Below are 23,537 nucleotides of genomic sequence, written 5' to 3'. Positions count from 1 at the left end.
GATAAGAGCACATAGGTTGTGCTAACCATTTGAAAAGAGCATACATTATTAACAATATATTCATTTTTTTCTACAAATTATTTCATTACTACACAGTGTTTACTCTCTAAATCATGTGGCAACATTAGTTCATTGTCTGCTCTGGTGCTGATGTAATGGAGTGCTCTCACTGTTTTGTAGCTGAAGAGATAAAAAAACTCCGGAAACAGTTGGACGAACTGCAAAAGGAAAATGGGAGATACATCGAGCTACTGAAAGCAAATGATATTTGCCTGTATGATGATCCTACAATCCACTGGAAAGGAAGCCTCAAAAACGCCAAGGTCTCAGTTGTTATTCCCAGTGATCAGGTTCAAAAGAACATCATTGTCTATTCAAATGGGACTCAGCCCAGTGGAAATAACCAGGGAGCATCTGTGCAGGGAATAACGTTTAATGTTGGTCATAATTTACAAAAGCAAACAGCCAATGTTGTGCCTGTTCAGAGAACTTGCAATCTAGTGACTCCTGTGACGATTGCTGGTATTTATCCCACAGAAAATAAGCCATGGTCACAACCTACAGTTTCTCCACTGGCATCTGCTCAGACAGGTCCAACAGGGAATGTTCTTGAGCTGTCTTCCCCAGAGAACGAGCAAGGTGTGCCCACCACTGCTCCTGCCAGCTCACAGGGCACACCTCGACCTGCAGCAGAACGGGAACTAGAGTGTTCTTCAAGTAATGCACCACAGATTGAGCAAAATCTCCCCAAAAGTAACAATGATGAGGAGGGCACTAAATCAACAAAGAAAACACTCCTGCAGGCAACCAGCCTTCCTTCCAGTGACTCTGTGGAAGCCACCCAAGTTCAACAGGTGAATGCAACTTGCTCAAATACACACAATTCCAGGAGTGACCTCCAGGAGAGCTGTGTTTCAGCCACGGACACAGCTTGTGTGCCACCTGTGAGACTGTCTACTGCAGAGAGCTGCTCTTCTGCAAATGTCCTCAAAAGTACGGAGGTGGTCAGCAGTGCTGGGACGCCTGTGACATCTGCAGCAGAAGGAATTAAGGCTGTGACAGCAATAAGCACTCTGGCTGCCAGTCGCCTGGAGAACTGCTGGTCTTTTTCAGGCTCTTCAGGTGTTGGCACTTCAGACTTGAAAAGTAGCCTTACCCGGATGCCTTCAGCCGGGAACACACAGACCACATGGACGACTTTGCAGCTGGCCGGAAACACTGTTCAGCCACTGAGCCAGACCCAATCTGGGATAATGACTTCCCTCCTCAACGAGCCAGTCAGTGATGCTGGGACTGTGTCTTCTGCCCACAGCAGGCCTTTGACTGCAAGTATCAGCTTGCATGCTTCTCTGCCTGGGGATGGCCAGGCAGCTGAACAGATTGTAGTTACCTTGCCCTCTTGCCCACCCGTACCTATACAGCCTTTAATCAGCCAGTCACAGGTCAAAGCTCAGGCTGCGGGAAATATCCTTCCATTAAACTCAGCTATGCAGGTGATTCAGATGGCCCAGCCAGTCGCCTCAGCTGTGACAGGAGCACCAGCTAACCAGAATGTCATCATTCTCCAGCCTCCTAACCCTGCTCCGTGCCCACCCATTGTGAGAGCAGAAGTTCCCAGCCAAAACGTTAGTCAGCAAATTGTAATTATACAAGCTGCAAATCAGAATCCTCTTCCCCTCATCTCCGCTCAACCTTCTGCTTCTGTAAGAGTTCCCGTGAATGGACCGACTGTAGTTGCCAACTCCAGTGGCTCCATGCAAAATGCCTCTCTTCCACAGACTTTTGGAGGGAAACACCTTGTCCATATATTACCAAGGCCATCTTCTTTGCCGTCTTCTAGCTCTACGCAGACATTTTCAGTGACAATGTCCAATCAGCAGCACCCTCAGACTATCTCATTAAATGGGCAGCTTTTTGCATTGCAGCCTGTGATGTCTTCATCTGGAGCTTCAAACCAAGCCCCTATGCAAATTATTCAGCCCACCACCAGTGAAGATCCAAATACCAATGTTGCTCTCAATACATTTGGTGCTTTAGCTAACCTCAATCAAAGCATATCACAAATGGCTGGACAGAGCTGCTTGCATTTGTCTCTCAGCCACCCCACCAATCCTGCAGCTGTCAATAACCAGATTGCCACAGTCAACTGTGTGTCATTGCCAACTTCTGTGGCATCTTCAGTGCCTGCAGAGGTTTCAGTATTAACCAGTGCATCTAATTCCATAATTGCTTCCCCGCAAAAAGCAGCTGCTGGCTTGCCATCCAGTGCAAAATCAAAAAGGACAAACAAAAAGCCAAGCACAAAGAAACACCAAGCAGTCAGTAATAAAGTGTCCTGCTCAGCAGTTCCTTGCAAAAATGCAGGGAAGGTGGACTGTGCTCCTGTGGGAACGGTGGCAAAGCCTTCAAATGGCAAAGGGCTGCCAGAAAATGCCCCAGCAGTGTCACAGGCTATAACCACATCGCAGGCGAGTTGCACAGCTGCATCGAGTAGCATCAGCATTTCTGACTCTCCTTCTAAAGAGACTGTGAGATCTGAACAGGCAGTGAAAACCCCCTCTGCTCCAGAGCTGAACTTGGCAGAGGTGCCTACTTCTTCACCACTGGAGTCTGCAGTGTCAGAGCAGGTGCAGCTCTCTCCACCGCCAGCTAAAGATGCTGCTCCTCACCAGCAGGCCCAGGGATCTCAGAGCCACCTACCAACTACCTCTGAGTTGTCAGAGTCTCCCAAACCCTGCGAACCTCCCAACACCTTAACATCCTCTCGTAAAGAAGCACAGGTGACACATTTGCAAGTTGCAAATGGGACTTTAGCAGTACAGAGCAACACAGCAGGTCATACTTCCAAGGCAGGAATTATTTCGGAGTCCTGCAACGTTGCACAGGATTCCTCAGTGGTAATGCAAGATGCGGACTTGCTAGAAGGACAGGGTCTAACCAAAATGCTGTCTGATCTCACAAAAGAAAGAACATCTGTGGAAAAAACCTCTTCATTTGCTGTTCAGGGAGAGCATTCTAATTTTCCTATGGAAAACTCTAAATCAGCAGAATCAAATGTTGATTTGCCTGAGAAGCAGGAACTCTTGCTGATGAACACAGAAAGTGACACTCTCTCCCAGCCTCACTCCTGCATCTCTGATCAGGAAGTAGTGAGTGCTTCCCTTATCACTAGCAGGCAGGCAGACTCCCCGATGTCAACCAGCTCTGGCGGCAGTCGAGGCTTCTCAGTTGCATCGATGTTGCCAGATACCACCAGAGAACACATCACAAGCAGCACCTCAACCAGTACCTGTAACAGCTGCACATTTTCAGAACAGACTGATATTGTAGCTCTTGCAGCGAGAGCTATTTTTGACCAGGAAAGCCTTGAGAAAGGTGGAGGAGGAATACCGGTTAACAACAGGGATGTCATCTCTAAGTCTGAGGCTGCACTTTTGGAGAGAGAGCAACAGCCTTTTAAACCTCAGTCAGTAAAAGAAAACAACTCAGGGCCACTGGAAGTGGCCCCGAACAAATTCAGTGCTCACGAAACAGCACCAACAAATGTTGACAGGCAAGTTGAGAAGCCAAGCTGCTCTGTAGGAGGTGTGGAAACATCAAGCGCTCCTTTACAGATTTCCACTTCTCAGACTCCTAGCATAACCAGTCTAAGTGTGAATAATCTGATACATCAGAACCGCATTGTCCATCCCCTGGTGAGTTGCTCAGGTTTATCCCAGTCTTCAGAGCCTGCAAGTGTTCCTGCAACTGTGAGCCTCTCCCTTCCATCTAGCACATACATCAATCCATCCCCAGGACCTTCTCTGATGAGTGAATATGCTCAGGAACAACTGAATGCTATCAGGGCAAGCACCATGCAGGCTCCCCAGCTGCAGGAATCACACTTAAAGCAGCAAAACCATGAAGGTCGCAAAGACTCTGCCAAGAGGTCTGTTCAGGATGACCTTCTGCTTTCTACAGCAAAAAGGCAAAAGCAGTGCCAGACAGCACCCATAAGGCTTGAGGGGATGGCACTGATGAACCGGACACCAGAGGGTATTGCTGATCAAACACAGATGCTGGTTAGTCAGATTCCTCCTAATTCATCCAGTTCAGTGGTACCAGTGAGCAATCAAGGGCACGCTGATGGCCTCAATAGGTTATTCCCACCCAACAGCAATTTTGTAACGCCACCTTTGAGACAAACTGAAGTTCAGTGTGGTTCTCAGCCGCCGCTTTCAGAGCAGCCAGGCCAGACAGGGCAGCACTTGCAGGCAATTCAACATGTCCCTGCCCAAGGCATCTCTCACCTTCACAGTAATCACCCATACCTGAAGCAGCAGCAAGCTGGGCAGTTAAGAGAGAGGCACCACTTGTACCAGCTGCAGCACCATGTCACTCACGGGGAAAACTCAGTCCACTCTCAACCCCATGGTGTCCACCAACAGCGAACAATACAGCAGGAGGTGCAGATGCAAAAGAAACGGAATCTCATCCAGGGAACACAAGCCACACAGCTTTCTCTACAGCAAAAACACCATGGAAGTGATCAAACACGGCAGAAAGGTGGTCAGCCCCATCCTCACCACCAACAAATGCAGCAGCAAATGCAGCAGCACTTTGGCGCTTCCCAGCCTGAAAAGAACTGTGAAAATCCTGCAACAAGCAGAAACCATCATAACCACCCTCAGAGCCATATCAATCAGGATATTATGCATCAGCAGCAACAGGATGTTGGCAGCAGACAGCAAGGTTCCACTTCAGAACACGTGTCAGGGCACAATCAGATGCAAAGACTTATGACCTCAAGAGGGTTAGAGCAGCAAATGGTGTCCCAGGCCAGTATTGTAACCAGACCATCAGATATGACGTGCACCCCTCACAGGCAGGAAAGAAACAGAGTTTCCAGCTACTCTGCTGAGGCTCTCATTGGGAAGACACCCTCTAATTCGGAGCAGAGAATAGGAATATCTCTTCAAGGCCCTAGAGTTTCTGACCAGCTTGAAATGAGAAGCTATCTTGATGTTTCTAGAAGTAAAGGGCTAGCGATTCATAATATGCAGGGCCGCTTGTCGGTCGACCACACAGTTGGCTCGGATGTGCAGCGTCTTTCTGATTGCCAAACATTTAAGCCCTCTGGACCCCATCAACAACCGACAGGCAATTTTGATGTACAGGCTTCAAGAAATAGTGAAATTGGCAATTCTGTGTCATCCCTCCGGGGCATGCAGTCACAAGCGTTCCGAATTGGTCAGAATGCTGTGCCATCCATAGAGAGGCAGAAGAGACTGCCCTACCAGGCAGTACAGGGTATTCCAACGGGGAATACCCTGCCATCAAGGGAAAATGAAAACACATGCCACCAAAGTTTCATGCAGAGTTTGCTCACCCCTCACCTTGGAGATCAAGTCAGTGGAAGCCAAAGATCAATCCCAGAACATCAAAGGAACACGCAGTGCAGTGCCTCCTCCACAATTGAGTACAACTGTCCGCCAGCACGGGAGAGCGTCCACATCCGAAGGGATGGTGATGGCCAGAGCAGGGAAAGCTGTGACATGTCCATTGGGGCAATTAACACAAGGAACAGTTCACTGACTATCCCTTTTTCGAGTTCTTCTTCCTCGGGAGACATTCAGGGCCGCAATACAAGCCCAAACATCTCTGTACAGAAGTCCAACCCCATGAGGATGACAGACAGTCATGGAACTAAGAACCACATGAATACACCCGTTTCCAGCAATATGCATGGAGTTGTGAGGCCAACTCACCCTCACCCTTCAGTTTCTCATGGAAATGGTGAGCAAGGGCAGCCTTCTGTTCGTCAGCCAAATTCTTCAGTCACTCAGCGCTCGAGGCATCCTCTGCAAGACAATGGAGGTTCTAAAATACGTCAGCCCGAAAGGAATCGATCCGGAAATCAGAGACATGGGAATGTCTTTGACCCTAGTCTTCCCCATCTTCCTCTGTCCACCAGCAGCAGCATGATCCTTGGGCGCCAACAGTCCATGATAGAAAAGAGAGGAAGCATTGTCCGATTTATGTCTGATGGCCCTCAAGTGTCCAGTGATAACACGGCCCCTGACCAACATACTCTCTCCCAGAATTTTGGATTCCCTTTTATTCCGGAGAGTGGCATGAATCCACCAATAAATGCTAACGCTTCTTTCATCCCACCAGTCACTCAGCCTAGTGCCACTCGGGCACCAGCTCTAATCCCAGTTGATCCTCAGAACACACTGCCGTCCTTCTATCCACCTTACTCTCCTGCCCACCCTACCCTCTCCAATGACATTTCTATCCCTTACTTTCCCAACCAAATGTTTCCAAACCCAAGCACAGAGAAGCCAAGCAGTGGAGGTTTAAACAATCGATTTGGAACCATTTTGTCTCCTCCCAGGCCTGTTGGTTTTGCTCAACCAAGTTTTCCTTTGCTTCCAGATATGCCGCCAATGCACGTGACCAACACATCGCACTTATCCAATTTTAACTTAACTTCTTTGTTTCCAGAAATAGCCACAGCTCTTCCTCCAGATGGCTCAGCAATGTCACCTTTGCTTTCCATTGCAAACACATCTGCTTCAGATTCTTCCAAGCAGTCCTCAAACCGCCCTGCCCACAATATAAGCCATATTTTAGGTCACGACTGCAGCTCAGCTGTATGAAAATTGGCAAACTTACCTCTGGTCTGATGTGTTGATATATTTAAGAAGAAGGAAGCAGATCTTAGTGGCACCCCTGGAGAGACCATTCACAGCATCACTGTTTATTTGCCTAAATGTACGTATATGGTACTTTCCATATTGAAATACATGTCGTGTTTCCACCCACCTTACTAACTCTAAAGCACCAGTGCCTATAGCAATGCTTACTTACTAGGAAACGGGTAAGGATGCAACATTGAGAGCTGTGCAAATATTGGTTGTTGATTTTCCAACAATCAAGTTTGATGTCTGATTGTCCCAAGGTAAGGTGCTGCCCTCAGGAATGCATGGAGTGAGAGCATCCATATGGGAGACAGGAAACAAGTGCTACAGGTGTCAGTTTGTTCCTGATATGTTTACCTGAAACTGCAGAGGAGCTTAGAATGGTTTGGGTTTCTCATTTTCCTTTGTAAAATATCTTCAGGAGCTTCAACACAAGTTAAGTCTGTTGACTGAGTGCTAATTGGAAAATGCATTTTCTGCGCAGCTTTTGTCTGTCTCAAGCTTGTCACATACACTTGACTTAAGGTTGACTTTACCTGGTGAAAATTAATATGTGCTCCCATGGTCAGCAAAAAAACTGTTTTAGAAAATTTAGATTTCTTTAACCCATGACTTTCTAAGAATTTTGTTTGGATCTGTTTCAACAGTGGCTTCAGTTGAACTCAGTCGATGTTTCAGTGTAGCTCACAACTCCTGGTGCAGTCAGCAGAGACAGCAGCTGTGTTTGTTGCCATTTCATTGTTGATTGCTGCAGGTTACCTCAGGGTGGGTTTTGTACCTTGTTTAGCACCTTCTTAATGTCTTTTTTTTTTTCCCCCCTCTACTTTTCTTTGGCCCATGCTCTAACACCAGCTTTCTGCGAGTGACAGCCCTTTGTTGTACCAGGCAGCACATGGGAGGAGGACTGGACCTATTGCATCCCACAAAATGAGTGGAGATTCCTGGGGGCAGTTTTTACTTGATATTGCTGATAGGATTGAGCCTGAGTTAATATCAGTACTTTGCACTTGAATGCACCTTTTATCTAAACCTGTGTGTTTGTGGCTGAAGGAGGAACATGGATGTGTTGAGAATGAAACACACAGAAAGACATTGGGATTTGAGGAAGAATGATGTGTTTGTAGATGCATGAGAGATGGAATGAATGTGTGTGTGCTGACTGAGTCTGCAGTACTTCAAAAGTGTTGGTCCTAATTCCTTTAAAGGAAAGGGGAGAATTAGGTAAATTTTATTTATTTAATGTCTCTGCAGTGTGCTTTTTCTTCTAGGCAGAAATACTTGTCTTTTATGTGTTTGGAAGTACCATTCTGGGTTCAGTTCTTCAAACAACATAGTAACTTCAGGTTCCCTGGCACAGTCATCCTCTGCTTGTTTTTGCTCACCAGTGCATCATCTTGTTGCCTCTAGGACCTGTCAGAAGTTCCTGGTGAGAGCATGGGCAGGAGCAGGCTCCCTGGGATTTTCTGTTTTGTTTCTTTTTGAAAGGTGGAAAGGAAGATATTCCTCCATGTCCAAGAACAGGACCCACAAAGAGGGACCTAGAAGAGTTTTCCACAGCTTGACTGCCCAAAACTTTGGTTTTGCTAAGCCCTTTTACACTGATTCAGGAAAGTAAGGAGACTTTAACATGAAAAATAATTGGGCTGTGTCTGTAGTCTAGCCTGACAATGTCTCTGCTCTTATAATGTGTGGTCTGGTGTTTTCCTGCAAGGTGAAGTAAAACAGTTCTGATCCTGGTTGGAAATCACAGAATCACAGAATGAACTAGGTTGGAAAAAAACTTTGAGATCATCAAGTCCAACATATGACCTAACCTAACCTAACACCTCCTCATCAACTAAACAATGGCACTGAGTGCCACGTCCAGTCTTTTTTTAAACACATCCAGGGATGGTGACTCCATCACCTTCCTGGGCAGATAATTCCATTGCCCCATCAATCTTTCAGTGAATAATTTTCTTCTGATGTCTAACCTGAACTTCCCCTGGCACAGCTTAAGACTGTGTCCTCTCAATCTGTCAGTGGTTTCCTGGGAGAAGAGACCAACCTCCACCTGGCTACACCCACCTTCAGGTAATTGTAGAGAGTGATAAGGTCACCCCTGAGTCTCCTTTTCTCCAGGCTAAACAACCCCAGCTCCCTCAGCTGTTCCTCACAGGGTTTGTGTTCCAAGCCCCTCACCAGCCTTGTTGCCTCCTCTGGACGCTCTCAAGCATCTCAATGTCCTTCCTAAACTGAGGGGCCCAGAATTGGACACAGCACTCAAGATGTGGCCTCACCAGTGCCAAGTACAGGGAAAGAATGACCTCCCTGCTCCTGCAGGACACTATTCCTGATACAGGCCAGGATGCCAGTGGCCTTTTTGGCCACCAGTGCACACTGGTGCTGGCTGTCAGCCAGTACCTCCAGGTCTCTTTCTGCCTGGAATCATGATTTAATTCAGGTGGAGCTTATCTTAAGACACTAAATCCAAGTGGTGCATCACTCCTCCTGTTGCTTACAAGTAATTGCGTATTTCAGTTCACAGCAAGGCAGTTTCTCTCTGCCACAGTGCAGTCACCGAGTGGCAGACACTGGCCTGTGCAGGGGGAGGTGTTAAGAATGAGTCAGTTCTCAGCCTCTGTACTGGTTTGAAAGCAAAACCAGTGAAACACTCCAAGTTAGAAATACATTTTAATAGGAAAAAATAAAATACATGCAATAGTACAAAAGAAAACCACTGACAGAGTCAGAATACAACCTGACACCCTGTCAGTCAGGGTGGTGGTAGCAGTCCGTATAAATGGTGGCTGCAGTCCTCCTGGATGACAGATGTGGTTCCGTTGAAGCAGTGCTCCTGTAGAAGGTGCAGTTTTCCTCCAAAGGTCCAGTGATGATGTGGAAAAAGGTCTGATTTTCCTCTGGGATCCAGTGGAAAAAGGCTACTTTGGTGTTCCAAATCTCAGTTTTTATCTAGGTAAGAAAGGCTTGGTTCCTCCCCCTGGCTGGAGCATCTCCCAGTGGGATGATGTAATCTTATCAGTCATTCAGAGGGTCTCAATGGCCCATTAACAGAGAGATCTTCCTGGAGGAAGGATGGGTTGTAGAAAAGATAACGATGACTGTCCCACCTGATTTTATCAGATGGCCCATTAGCAGAGGATATCTAAAAGATCACTTCCCCACTTCATTTCAACAGATGGTGATAGAATACATACTTTTGGGCACACCTTTACATTGTAACCTCAAACCAACTAAGCCAACTGCAGGTCTGGGTGTGCCCTGGTGAGACTCTTGACAGAAGGGATGTCTGTAGTGCAGTAGGTCTCAAAGGGTCTACCTCAGGTGGTGAGGTGAGTTCTGTAACTGATTGTTCCATGGGTTCTGGATGGTAAGGGTGGAGATTGAAGCAGCAGCCCACTCTGTGCATTACACACTTGTCTGGTCTTTGAGGAGGGAAGCAAATGCGTCCATTCTTGCTCTCTTTAAATGGAATTGTGTGTACAGCAATGGGTTTGGCTTTCAAGACAAACTAGTGAAAAATTAAGTCCTGGCTTCTAGCCTGCTCATCATTCCAGACATTCACAGAAAATCATATTAGTTTCCTCTGGTGGGAAAACTACACTATTTTATGATGTCTTTGAAAACTGGAGAGAGCTTATTAACTTAAACCTGTTGCAACACATGAATGTCCACAGATCCACTTGGCCAGATAGGATTCATCCCAGAATACTGAAGGAGCAAGCAGGACATACAGCAGGACCCTGCTCAATCATCTACAAAACATCTGGGAGTCTGGACAGATCCCTGCTGACAGGAAGGTAGCTAGTGTTATTCCAATCTACAGAAAGTGCATGAGGGAAGAACAAAGGGAAGTAGACTGTGAGAGTCTGGGTTCCTGGAAAAATTGTGAGTATTATACTGGGTACTGTTGAAAGGAATAATGCAACCCTCAAGCATGGGCAACACGGGTTCACTAAAGTCTTGTCTAGCTAATTTGATGCTCTTCTGTGGTAAGATCACCCTCCTAGTGGGTGAAGGGAAGGCAGTGGATATAATTTTTCTGCATTTTAGTAAGGCTTTGGATACTGTCCCTCACAGCATCCATCTGGACAGCTGTTCAGCTGTTAATGGCATTAACAGGTTCATGGCTGAAGGGCAGAGCTCAAAGGACTTACAGTGAATGGGGCTATGGCTGGCTGGCACCTGATCACCAGCAGTGTTGTGTGGGGCTCAATTCCAGGGCCAGTTCTATCCAGTGTATTTATCACTGATCTGAATACACGAGTTGAACACACCATTGGCAAGTTTGCTGATGATACTGGAGGTGCTGTTGACAGATGCTTGGGATAGGGATCTGGATAGACAGTCAATGTCCTTGCTCTCTGCAGCTCCCTGACAGGGGAAGTGCAGAGGGAGTGCTGATCTCCCTGGGATCCACTGACAGGACACATGAGAATGGCTCAAAGGGGCACTAAGGGAGGTTCAGACTGGACATTGGGAAGCATTTCTTCACCAGGAGGGTGGTCAGACACTGGAACAGGCTTTCTAGAAAGGTGGTTGATGCCTCAAGCATAATTAAGAGGCATTTGGACAATACACTTAGTCGTGAAGTGGATGGAGGCACTCCAGGCAGTTGGAGTGGATGATCACTATAGGTCCCTTTCTACTGAAATATTTGTTCTATTTTCTTATTTGTCCATATTTACTGCTGTTGTCTCAAGGTTAAATGCAGTCCTGAGTATTCACGATAGAATATGTAAGGCGTGGTTTTATTTGGTTTTATTTCATGCTGCATATCATTTTCGGAAGAGGCAGTAACTGTCAGTAACTTTCACATGCTCCCTTTCTGTTTACAAAGACAACCAAAACCAGCTCCTCCTTGCTCAGAGAATGCCTACAGTGCAGGGAATCACAGTACAAGCATTTCAGGCATACAAAGACTGTTGGGTTTTGCAGGAACTGCATAATTTTGCAGTGTGGCTGAGAAGTACTTACTGTGTGACCCTTGGTCTTCTTTGGAGAATTGTATTTTATTGTGACAGGGTACTTTGCCGTCCTTCTCAGGCCTTTTTTTGAAACCTCACAAGACCAGAATGGAGAAATATAATTTCATTGCCCTCCCTGAACATGGCAATTTCAGTTGAAGCTCTGTGTGAGTCTCTTTACACGTTGTAAGTCATGCTAAATGGTCCCATGGTGTTGGTGTGGGATCAGGAGACTGCTGTGACAAGAAAAGTAGGCAGACCTCTTTGTGAGGGCCTCATATCCACACATTCATCCAAATCCTGATCTTTATACTGCTGACTGGCCTCTAGATAACTTTAATTAAAGAAAAATTGGATCTGTTGTGTAGCCTTTTGGTGTAAGTGACCGCCCAAGATGGACTTTGAATGTTGAACCTGGCCTGGTCCTCTGGTTTGAGAGCAGCTTGTGGGTTTCAGCTTCTCTCATGCTCATGCTCTTTTGCCTTCAGGAGGAACAGTGGAGGACTGGATATTTCACATCAAAATAAAGGAAATTAGATGTTACATTTCTGTTAGTTTTTAATTATTGTTTGGTGTTTTCCTTGTTGGTGTAAACTAATCCTGCCACATTCACCAGTCTTCTTGCATTTAGTTTTTTAGGTCAGTTTGTGGCACTGACAGGTCAGTGGCTCAGTCCTTCCCCAGGGCTTCAGCCTCTGCTCTCAGGAAGACATCTTACAAGTCCTTCTTATCTTCAGTTTTCCCTTCTCCTCCCATTGAACCTGTTGTGCTTAGCTGTCAGGTTGATAAGGCTCACCTTACCTTGATCTGTGCTTGGAGAGGGCAGTTTGAAAAAGGAGCTTCTGCAGATGGAATGATTCTGATTTACTTGTAACGAAAACCATTTGACAAGCAAATACATTTTCTTCAGCAAGCATTGATGACATCAATTTTTTTTTCTCCTGAAGACTACCCAGCAACTAACAGTTCCTTTGTTTTTCAACATGTGCTTGGAAAAGATTTTGTGGGTTTATCTGTGATTTGTTAGCCTGAGAATGGCATTTTCTCTTCCATAATACTTTTTTTGAAGGCTACTTACACAGGGTTTGTTTTGGCTTCGAAGGAAGGAAACATACCCAGTACTGCTTAATTTAGAAAAACCAACAGTGGAAGGGAAAGGTTGGGCTCTAACTTTGGGGTGGGACTGCCACAGCTGACAGGCATTGTGTAGCTGCAGGCTTCAGCTTGGCCTAAATGTCTTCAACAAACAATAGTAAATAATATTGGCCTGGATTGCATGTATGTCAGTGTAGTCCATATTAATCCCTTAAACAGCCTAGGAGAGTTAAGAGCAGAGAGAGTTTAATTTGAAAGCAGGCAATAAAACAGTAATGTGTTAATATTTATATACCTTTTTTTGAGAGAATGGACCTCATTTAGGAACAGTTAAAGAAAATGAGAACTGACGTGATTTGAGCCTTACTAGAATGGGTTTTCCAGGTTGTACTTCCAGCTTGTCACTGTGCTGCTGCCCAGGTGGAAGAGTACCTCTCTGAAAAGCAAGTAAAAGCATGGTGCTAGTCCCAAGCCTCCATAACTCTGCAAAGATTTCCTACTGTAAAGGCTGTGCTGCTGCTGCTGCTAATCTGGTTGGTGTCTGTAGTGCTGTTGCAGTAAACAAGTCATGTGGCAGGGCAACTTGCAGAGGGCATGGCTGGAGAAGAGGGGCCATTTATTTATTTCTGGTCTCCTGTTGTCTTTTCACCTTTTCTGAGGTACTTGTGCAGTCCTGGCTCTAGGACTCAGTCAAACTCCCGCTATTTCTGGCTGACTGAGTGTGCTAAGAGCTGGCATCTTTTGCTGTTCCCCTAGTAAGTTTCATTTTCATTACTTTAATAATGATCCCACGTCCCCTGGCAAGACAGTAGCATTGATTCTGTTTATACCAGATCAGTCAGATTTGTTTTGTTCTCTGATACAGTGCTATAAGAAGATTCATTCTTTGCTATCACTTGACCTGTTACCACCTAATTGCTGTTCCCTTCTCCCACTGCCATGATCCAGCATGGGTAGCAGACACAGGTTTGTGTGAGGGTGTTTTCAATTTCCTGCTGCCTCTGCAGCAGGAAAATTGGAAACCTCAGAGCACCAAGGCTTTATTCCCACTGCGAGAAGGTTACTCTGTGAACTGGTGAAAGATTTAGCAGAGGTTTTTGTTCCTGATGATACAAATTCATACTCTCTGCGAGCAAGCCCTGCTTAGTTACACAGACACCGTTTATTATTTGCTGATAGCAGTTTTTCTGAGAATTTTTTTTCAAAAGGCTTTTTTTTCTGTCTCACCAGAAGTATCTTTATGAGAAGGTTTCCAAGTTTGCAATATGTGCTGCTGTTCTGGCAATCACAAGTGTGGAACAACAGAGCTCGTGGGGGGTTGGACCCTGTTCCTGCCTCCTCACTGTGAGAAGGGAAGCAAGTATGGATTTTGCCACAGGAGATTTATCAAAGATGCTGTTGCCTTCCACAATGTAAATTACTTATATTCAGTCCAGAGTATTTTGCTGTGCTGCTGTTTTATATAGCTGTAAATGACTTGGATACGGTCCCAGTGGAAAGTCCTTACTATTTTGTAATGCAAAATAGGAACTCTGCAGTAGAAATCTATAATGAATGAACAGGAACATCATCTTCCAATGTAAATAAGATCTTGCTCTGTTTATTTTGACATCTTTTTACAAATATGTTGCATTCAGGTGTAAATATCCCAAACCATGATCTTATTCAGAGTTCTGAGATTTCTATTGTTAAATGTAATACTTTGTTTAATAGTTGTAATAATTATTTGTATAGATATGAACATGATAGTATTTTATTAAAAAAAAGAGAAAACACTCTTTGAATATTGTGTTCCTGTTGGTACTACTTCTTTCTCCACAGAAAGCTATGCCATTCACTCTGAAGTAGAGGTAAAAATAAAAGCTTTGCTTTGAGACTGGGGATTTACAGTCAAGAGTTTTCCACTGATGTACATTATCTGCATATACCAGAGTAATGCACCATATTAGTTGGAGATACAGAACTATGTAATTCAGAAGAAATAAATACTGATTGTTTAGAATCTAAAAAATACATGGCAGGTGCTGTCCCTGCCCCGGTGACAGCGATCACTGTTAAGATACAACTTCATTTTATAAAATGCTTCTCATTACATTGGCTTGGAAGTGGTCTACGATAGTTGTTTTGTCACAGTTTGGAGCTAAACGATGCAGTTTGGGTGAGAGCAGTACGGAGATCCATTCACGGTATGCTAAGGCTTTTGTGGGACATTGCACAATACTGGTTAACAGAATTGCTAGGAAACAATTCTTTCCCGGGACTCCAAAAAACCTAGCTTGTAAACCTCAAAATTCTTGCAGGTGTGGAAGTTGCCTTTAGGGAAGGTCTTAATTTTAAAAAAGGCTGAAATGTAGTATTAAGACAGAGGGGCTTTTGTTCCTTCAGTGACAGCCAGTTAACAGTTCAGTCATAGCAGAGAGGAGGGGAAACAGGCCCCGAGGGAGCTGCCCTCCTCTTTCACTGCAGTGCATTCCCCCTGCCTTGGCTGCTCTTCTGCCAGTCCAGAGGCTAGAGGGGGAATTTTAACAGCTCACATGACTGATAGTTTTCCTAACCTGTGAGTGGATATTAGTATTGTACAGAAGCTGTTTCCTTCTCCTTTCAGTTGTACTGGGCAGAAAAAAATTACCTACATTTCCTGAGAAAACATGGAATGTAAGGAAAAGTTTTTTACAGTGAGAGTGGTAAAACACTAGAACAGATTGGCCAGAGAGGTGGTGGATGCACCATCTTTAGAAGGGCCTGGTTGTTTGAACAACAATGGGGGTTTGAGCAACTTGTTCTAGTAGGAGGTGTCCCTGCCCATGGCGCCGTTATTCCCCTTTCAGGAGTTGTGACAGCAGCTTACCCTGAGCACGGGCACTGCAGTGGGAAGCAGAGACTTTGCAACCAGCCCATGGGCAGCAAAAAAGGCCCCCTCACCTCCCAACACAATTCCACAGTGCTGCTCTGCTTTTACCCCTACACATCTCTCCCTCTGTGAGCAGAGAAAGGTGAGACAACAACAGCATGACCCCTTCAAATCAGGGAACGAGGGTCCCCTATGTAGCCAGCAAGCTGCTCTTCCTGCCCGAGGACAGTGGCCTAGAGGACAGCAGCACTCAAGACAAGCTGCATTTCTGGGGGCTGCAGAGCCAAGCATGCCTGGGACAGCTGGGAACACAGAGTACCTGCGTGCCCAGCCAGAGCCCCCAGCAGCCACAGCCATCGAGGGGTCAGGCAACCACTAGATGGGAGAGCTGAAGCACAAACAGAGCCCAGGAGGCAGGGAAAAGCTAAGAGGAAACTTTAAAAATTGATGCAGCAAGCTGGAAGTAGCAGGGAGACAATTCCAACCCTTCCTCCCATCTCTCAGGCTTGCAGTGCCTTTCCTTGCATTTAATTGAATCCTGTCATGGTTTTCTGTCTGTTCTGTGCTATTCTCCAGCCTCCCTCTCCCTCTCTGCTACCACCTTACCATTCCATGCTGTGCTCATCTCTGCTCAGACCAGCAAGCCCATATGCTGTTCTACCTCCTACGTCGAGACTTCCAACTGCTGTTCAACATTATTTTTTTCTCACATTTCAATTTAGATTATATAACCAGCTTCCTGTCTAAAAACAAATAGAAGCTTGCAACAAGGTCTGAAACTATAGATTATGAAAACACAAGGAGAAAGTATATTTTATAAAAATATGTCCCCAGAACTGGACAAATTTGGAGGCACAGAGGTCCTTCTTCAGTCTGGCACAGCTACCCTGACACCCTTCAGAGCAGCACAGCTCTGCTTGGGAAAATAAAGACTGACAGCCTCTTGTGACATTTCTCCTCTAGCCATCTCCTCACCCTGCCGAGGGACTACAGTGACAAACAACAGTGTCTGTTCTTTAAGTAGCCTCACAAAGGCACTTTGGTTAAGAGAACAAGCAGGTCATCCACACCTATGTTCCAGAAACACCTGTGACAGTCCCAAGGATGGCAGCAGCTGTGTGATACCACTGGGCACCCCTCTACCCTGACTGCTGTCTCTGCTGCTGAGAGCAGGAGCAAGAAGAATTTAGATCAACCTGCAGAGCAGGGAACGAGGAATATCCATTTTATTAACCATCTTGGCAAACTCCAACTTAGAAAATAATAAAAACCAGCTGGTGCAGAACTCTTCAAGGAGATACAGACTCTGGGAGTAAAACTTCACCAGTCATCTGCTTTAGTAAGCAGAAGTGGAATGAAACCTTTGGTGTATGTGCATGTAGCCAGTAATGCAAAGTAAAAATGTTCAGGCAGACAAGAATAAGGAGAGCAGGGCTCAAAGAACACTTTTTAATTGCAAATTAGCAAAACAGGTCCCATTTTAGATGCAAGGCCTGAAATAATTCACATATTCTTGGGGGTTTTTTTAACAATGAATAAACTGAAAAGAATGCAGAAGCCATTAAAGAACTCATTTCAGATTCAGACAAGTTGAAGAAGAAAATTTGGTCCACATCGTTAGCTGAAGAGCTCAACACCAAGTGCCCCAAAATCTCCTTCACCCTCCCAGCCCATAAGGGAACCTGCTTTGCCAAGTTGTCCAAGGCAAGTTCATGAGAGGAGAAAGTCAGGCTGCTGGAAAACCTCCCTGTTCCACCCTGCCCCTTTGGCAAGGCACACAGCAGGAGCCAAGGGCTGCCACACAAGGCTGTGATTGTGCTGTGCGGCCTCTCTTTGGGTTGCTTGAGGAGTGCACGTGCCATGACAGAGACCAGCACACTGCCAAGTGCCAGCACTGGAGCTACCAGAGGAGTGTGGCTGTTCAACAGGAGTGACTGAGAGGCTGCAAGAGAGCAATGTAGGAGACTCCGAGTCTGGCAGAGCCCTCACAGGCAGCTCCAGTTCACCACCTCCCACCAACGCTGCAGCCTTGGTACCATGGTTCCCCACCAGCTACCGAAGGAGTCTCTCCAACAAAAGAGGAAAAAAAAAGCACAGTGCCCCCACTGCCACCTCAGTTTGGAGTCCTTTGCTCCCTCGTCTGCTGCAGTACAGGAACCAAATGCTCTCCCTGTGCTGCTGAAGGGACTCTCTGAGGGCAGTAGACTGCAGAGTGCAGGCATTAATTCTCTGTGCAGGAAGATTTGTATGGCACTTCTCAAGCCTGCTTGCCAAAGAGGAAGTGGAGCACATCAGCAGGAAGGAAGAGAAGCAAAGGTGTCTAACATGCCTCCCCTCCTGTTTCCTCCCCCCTCACTGGCTCCAGCACCCACTGCACCCACAAGCCAGAGGGCTGTGCACTGGCCTCTGGATCAAGCCTGCCCCAGAGGATGCGGTGGGAAAGGAGTAACATCATCTTCCCTCCTGATCCCACCTCAGCTGCCACAGAACCCCTTCCTGCTTGCTGTGGGATCCGGTTCCCCTGCTCCCACTGGCCTGTTGGCCGTGCAAACAGGCTCGTTCTCCACAGACACTAGTGCCCAGTGCATTTGGCTGAGCGGTTTGGGACACCTCTGTGTCCCTGTCCCTGGGGACTCAGAACACTGGGATCTTGTCCCTGCGCACCGTATCCAGGTCATCATCCAGGGTCAGCAGGACCTGAGGAGGAAAGTGCAAGCCAGATTCAGGTCTTGCTATCCAGGAAGGTCTTCCTTTCAGATCTTCAGGCCCTGCCTTTATGGGAGGTATTAAAAAATCCATGAGTCACTGGTCACAACAGCTGTGTTACCCACAGCTCCAGAGGGAATTTGAAGCCAGGAGGCACTGGGAGAGAAATAAGGTAAAGGAGAAAGCCTGATCCCTCATACCACTGACAAGGAGCATATCACTGTGAAGGATGTCTGGAGGTAGAGCCAAGCAGAGGAGTTGGGGCACTTCTGTGGAGTTCTGAAGCAGTCACAGCTCCATGTGGATAGAGGGGAGCAAGGTGAAAGGAGAGGGTGAGACCATCCAGCACAGTGGGAGGCTCAGCAGGACTCACCAGAAAGGAGAAGAACAAGGCAGCTGCAGAGAGGAAGTGCCAGACATCATGGTCATCAAAGAATCCCAGCAGGATGCATGGCCGGTTCTTTTCCCGGGACTCTGCTGGAGTCTCCTAGGAGGGAGGTAGAGGGTCAGGACCTGATATCCACCCCTACTGGGGCCTTGCTGGTCACTATACCCTATAGGGATCACCCTGTCTTAACTCTCCAAGAAAGATCCAGGAAAAGGTGCTGGGCAGGCCAGAAACAACACAGTGTTATACCTGGACCTCAAAATGGACCTGAGACCACCACCCACATGCAAAGGGAACCCTCTAGTCTCCACATCTGAGGTCTTGCACAGCAGAAGTTGCACAGCCTCCACCAAACCACCCTGCAGCAAGCTCCTCATTTCCATGGAAATGGATGTGACATCCTATTAGAAGGCACTCAGTCAGGATTTAATGGCCTCCCAGGTCACCAAGAGCCCTAACAACCCCTGGTTGACTCCAGGTGGCCATCTGCTCCAGGGATGTCTTCCACCAGCACTGGTCAGGATTTTCCCAGTTTCCCTTCCAGATCCCCAGTGCCTTTGTCCCCTAGGAAGGGCCAACCACCTCCAGATCACCTGGTTATAAACAGCTTCTACACAGCTACAGTCATTTTTGGCTCAGCACAGCTTCCCGTGCTCCCTTCACAAGTCTGCTACATGAGCTGAAATCTTTCAGCTCCCCATGAGCAGCCCAAGACTCCTCCAGAATCATTTTTGTGCAAAACAAACACCAGGAAGGAAAGATGATGAGAAGGAGATGGACAAAAGAACCGTAAAACGGAAATTTACCTCCCAGCTGCTGAGGGTCTGGAAGAAGAAGTAGAGGGCAGCTGCCCACACCACTGCTGTGGCCACGATGCAGAACATGGGGATGGGCAGGAGCTTCTCAGAGCTACGGAGCTGCAGACAGGGACATACCCCAAGTTCTTTCCAGGGGACAGAGCCATGCACAGGGCTCACACACCAGCCTGTACTATCTGCATTTGTGAAGGGCTGCCCACCCCCCAAAGACACAGCCCAGCCACCCCTGATATGGCTACACACCATCCTTCCCCAAGACCCTGTTCCACCCAGACCCCCACAATGTCCTTCCACATCCCTCTGCAACACCACAGGAACCCAAACCGCAGTCGGATAAAAGGCCCGTCCCTTTCCCTTTGGATACAGGGGCCTCAAGGACAGCTACAGCTGCCTCCTGTTACCTTCATGATGATGTAGAAGGCCAGATACAGGAGCAGGTTACAAATGAAGATTCCCAGTATGTAGGAGGCGAAGTCTCTGGGCCGGTACACCAGACCAAAGATAGCACTGAGAGAGAGGATAGAAGGGACATCAGGCAGCTTCCTTCACTGGGGACACAGTACATACCCAAACTGACAGCCACACACTGTTCTACTCCCTGCCAGGACTGTGGGACACAGCACCAGTGCCACAGCTTCCCAGTTCCCTGGAGGAAATGCACTGTTTGCCTCTGCTCCCAGACAAGGAAGTTTAGCCATCGTCAGCTGCTGAAGCAACTGGAGACTCCAAAGGACAGGCAAGGGCCCTGGATTGCTTCCAACCCATGGCCAAACACATGGCACTTAGCAGGATTTCACCCTAGACCGTACATTTGGTAGAAGGCATGTCCCTGAGAAGCAGCTTTTGTGAAAAGCATGAGCCTGGGGCAATGATTTTAGGTCTCATCCAAGAGTTGATCCCTCCCATGCAGTTACTGCTCAGCCAGGCTCTGTGATTAAGGGTCTGCCAGGTTTCCTGAACCTTGGCTGTGCCAGAGATGCCTCAGCTCTGTGGGAAGCACAACACAGCAGCACAGTACCAGGCCAGCCCTGCACAAGCTCCCTCAAACATGAGCCATGAGATATCCCCAACTGAAACACTCAGGGGATGCTCCATGTAGCTCTAATGCTGCACTGCATCCTATGGATCTGCCTACCACCCTCAGATCAGCCTGCCTGCCAAAACATGTCAGAAGGGCCCAGGTACAGGATTATTGCACAGACACTGCTGCATCTCCCCATCACTCCAGGCCACCCGTGTCCCAGTACCAAATCCTGCTGCCTACATGCACAAATACACAAAGCATCAACATTCCAGTACTTACAAGGACCAGTTGACTAGGTTCCCAACAATGAGCAGCACCATCCTATCCTGGAGAAAAGGCACTGATGATCATATGAAATGAAGACAGTATGCAAAAAGGCCTTTGCCTCAGAAATTCAGGGGAGCATTATGTGAGGATTTGGGAGTCCAGTTCCTGCAAATGCATATGCACCTGGCTCTGTGGAAGCTTTTATCAGATGGATACTGCTCTGACCCTCAAAAATTTTAGGAAAGTGTTACAAGGAGACTAAGCATCTAAAAAAGGACAAGCTCAGCACTTAAGGGATCAGCCTCAGGAGGTTCTGTGAATCCTTTGACTGCTTCTACTGTTTTTCTAGTTAGATTCCTTCCCTCCCACTGTTTTACAAAAGAATTACTGCAGAGAGCACGGATGTGCTCGAAAGAGGCAGCAGGGAAGCTTTGAACAGCATCCTGCACATGTTCAGGGAGCTATCTTTTCTTGCCTTCTCACCATTAGCTGGGGAAGTGCTATAACAACAGCAGGGAGAAGGATTACATCTGTAGGGCATGTGCATTTATGCTTACAGCTGCTTTCATGATGTAGCTGTTTCAGGGTGGCCAGGCTTACTTCATGCCTGAGTGGACCAAGTTTGCTTATTCAGAGATAGGAGAATAAATAAAAAATTAAGAAGAAGGATGCTCATATGAATAAAAACTCCACATAGTTCAAGCTGTAATTAGCACTCTGCTAAGGAGAAAGGAATCAGTGGGATTCAAGGTAACAGCCACCATTTCTTAACTTTTTGCTATCTGCCCTGAGGTGCAGCAGAAATGGCAATTGCTTTTGCTTAAGCCACAGACCCAAAACAGTTGCAGCCTTCCCCAGAGAGGCTGCACTGCACAGAGCCTCACACCTGTTCCTCTGAATGGACGCTCCAGAGAGCAAGTGCAAAGGCAAATCCTGTCACGCTTGTATCACCTTGCTCTGTGTTTTATTCACCAAGGCTGAGATCAGGGGAGGCCTGGAGGTTGGGGGTAAACCACTCCAGCAGAGATCTACACTTACCCAACCATTTTGGGGGAAAGCAACAAGGGAAGTGAAGACAGTCACTTTTTCAAACAGCCCCACCTCTTTCCTCGGCACATTGCCTAAAGAAGTGAGGAATTGCTGAGAGGTGCTGGGATGAGAAGTCACCTACCATGTACATTGGTCGGCTGCACTGCTGGATACAGTCCGTGTACAGCACCATCACTGCTCGCCGAAATACACCCATGTCTGTCAAATGAAAGGATAAATAGCCAGAACAGCCAGCACAGTGAGCTCTTAAATGCCTATGAGGAAGAAGCTGACACCCTCCAGCTGACAACAGAGAATGCCAGGTGTCAGCAGATTCATGTCTTGCCCTCTGGAGGCAGTCTGTGCTGAGCAAAAGGGCATCCACCACAAGATGTAGATGGCAGTTGGCCAGAACAACAGGTTATAACAAAAATAAATTTAAAAACTCCCTCTACACTAGCACTGCCCAGGAGTCACACAGGCCCTGCCTATATGTGTAAAGAGGCTGGCTTTGCAACACCATCTCTGGAAGAGAGGTGTGTGTATGTAGGAAGGGGGAAAATTTCCTTCCATGGAACAAGCTGCCAGAGCAGGGAAACAGCAGAAACAGGCCCCACAGGCTTTAGAGGGTCCTAGAGCACACTCAAGGCACTCTTGCTCTCAAAATCATTGCAGAAACTTCACTACAGAGTCATCAGCGGCAGTGGGGTTGGACAAACATGCATGAATACACATGTTCCCCTTCAGGCACAACACAGAACTCCTGCACCAAGATCTGAGCTCCCCTGTGCTGGATTACTCCCTCCCTGCCAAGGAACAGTGCTGCTGACAAACTGGTTTCACTTCCAAAAAGCTGACCCCAGCTGGCACATGATCCCGCCTCCCCACACACATCCATGCAATCCCTGGCTACTACACCTCAGCATAATCGGTTCAACAGGAAAAAAAGGAAAGCTATGGACAGTTACCTGAGTCAGAGCCATCTGAGGCAGACAGGGGCATAAGAGGAATAAGAAATAGGTTTATAAGCAGAGTACAAGAACAATGCTCCTCACCCTCTCCCACCTCGCTCCATAACAGGGTGTAGGTCACCTCTCTGAGCACAGCACTAGGGAGAACTGCAGCTGAATGGCAGCTCCCTCAGAGCCCAGCAATCCTGCCACCACAGAGCACACAACTCCTGCTGATTCCCACTGCTCTGGGAAGCACAAGGACTTCAGAGGCCAAAAAAGAAAGCATCAGACGGATGAGAGGACAGGGTAGCCCAGAAGAGGGGACACAGGACTGTCTCCTGTGAGGACAGGAGACCCCCATACACCCAGGAGGAGATGCTTCAGTCACAGCACTCACCAATCTTGAAGCGACCCATGTAGTAGATCTGAGTGCTGAGAGCCAGTGAGGCCAAAACGTGGATCATTGAGAAAATAACCCAGAACCACATGTCGTTTTTCCCAAACACCTGAAAGCAAAGACATTTTAAAAGTAAACTGAGCCCTCTTTCAGCAGGACAATCCTTTCCTGTCTGTATCACCATGGGACATTAAACAACGTCAATGAACACAGAAAGAAACCCCTAGATCTTCCAACCAGAAAACAAATTCGAAACAAAGTCCAGAGAAGCAAGAGGAGCTCAGCATCCTGGAGAGGAGACCATTCTTTCTGAATGCCCCTTTAGACAAGACTGGATGGACAGCAGCTGGCTCAGGGAA

General features: G+C 47.1%; 2 protein-coding genes across 7 annotated transcripts in view; one reads left to right on the top strand and one right to left on the bottom strand.

The window, feature by feature from the left end:
• USF3 (upstream transcription factor family member 3) overlaps nucleotides 1–14,619 on the top strand; it is a 34,871-nt gene extending 20,252 nt beyond the window's left edge. For all 3 annotated transcript variants that reach the window (XM_014884177.2, XM_014884175.2, XM_088159044.1), the window contains one exon: nucleotides 181–14,619. In XM_014884177.2, the coding sequence (XP_014739663.2) occupies nucleotides 181–6,641 (6,461 nt within the window). In that variant the 3' untranslated portion in view covers nucleotides 6,642–14,619. The remainder of the gene's footprint in view (nucleotides 1–180) is intronic.
• A 2,412-nt stretch (nucleotides 14,620–17,031) lies between these two features.
• The window catches only part of SIDT1 (SID1 transmembrane family member 1), a 40,246-nt gene continuing 33,740 nt past the window's right edge, over nucleotides 17,032–23,537 (bottom strand). For 3 of the 4 annotated variants that reach the window (XM_088159048.1, XM_088159045.1, XM_088159047.1), the window contains exons 19-26: nucleotides 23,179–23,287; nucleotides 22,797–22,811; nucleotides 21,971–22,047; nucleotides 20,812–20,858; nucleotides 19,910–20,015; nucleotides 19,497–19,607; nucleotides 18,676–18,789; nucleotides 17,032–18,293 (exon numbers count right to left, since the gene is read on the bottom strand). In XM_088159048.1, the coding sequence (XP_088015174.1) occupies nucleotides 18,231–18,293; nucleotides 18,676–18,789; nucleotides 19,497–19,607; nucleotides 19,910–20,015; nucleotides 20,812–20,858; nucleotides 21,971–22,047; nucleotides 22,797–22,811; nucleotides 23,179–23,287 (642 nt within the window). In that variant the 3' untranslated portion in view covers nucleotides 17,032–18,230. The remainder of the gene's footprint in view (nucleotides 18,294–18,675; nucleotides 18,790–19,496; nucleotides 19,608–19,909; nucleotides 20,016–20,811; nucleotides 20,859–21,970; nucleotides 22,048–22,796; nucleotides 22,812–23,178; nucleotides 23,288–23,537) is intronic. The other variant, XM_088159046.1, reaches the window with a different exon arrangement.

The sequence above is a fragment of the Sturnus vulgaris genome, chromosome 2 (genome assembly GCF_052056855.1).
Source record: "Sturnus vulgaris isolate bStuVul1 chromosome 2, bStuVul1.hap1, whole genome shotgun sequence".
In the NCBI taxonomy this organism is placed as follows: Eukaryota; Metazoa; Chordata; class Aves; order Passeriformes; family Sturnidae; genus Sturnus; species Sturnus vulgaris.
The sequence above is the reverse complement of the archived record's forward strand: the minus strand, read 5'-3'. Positions and strand labels throughout refer to the sequence as shown.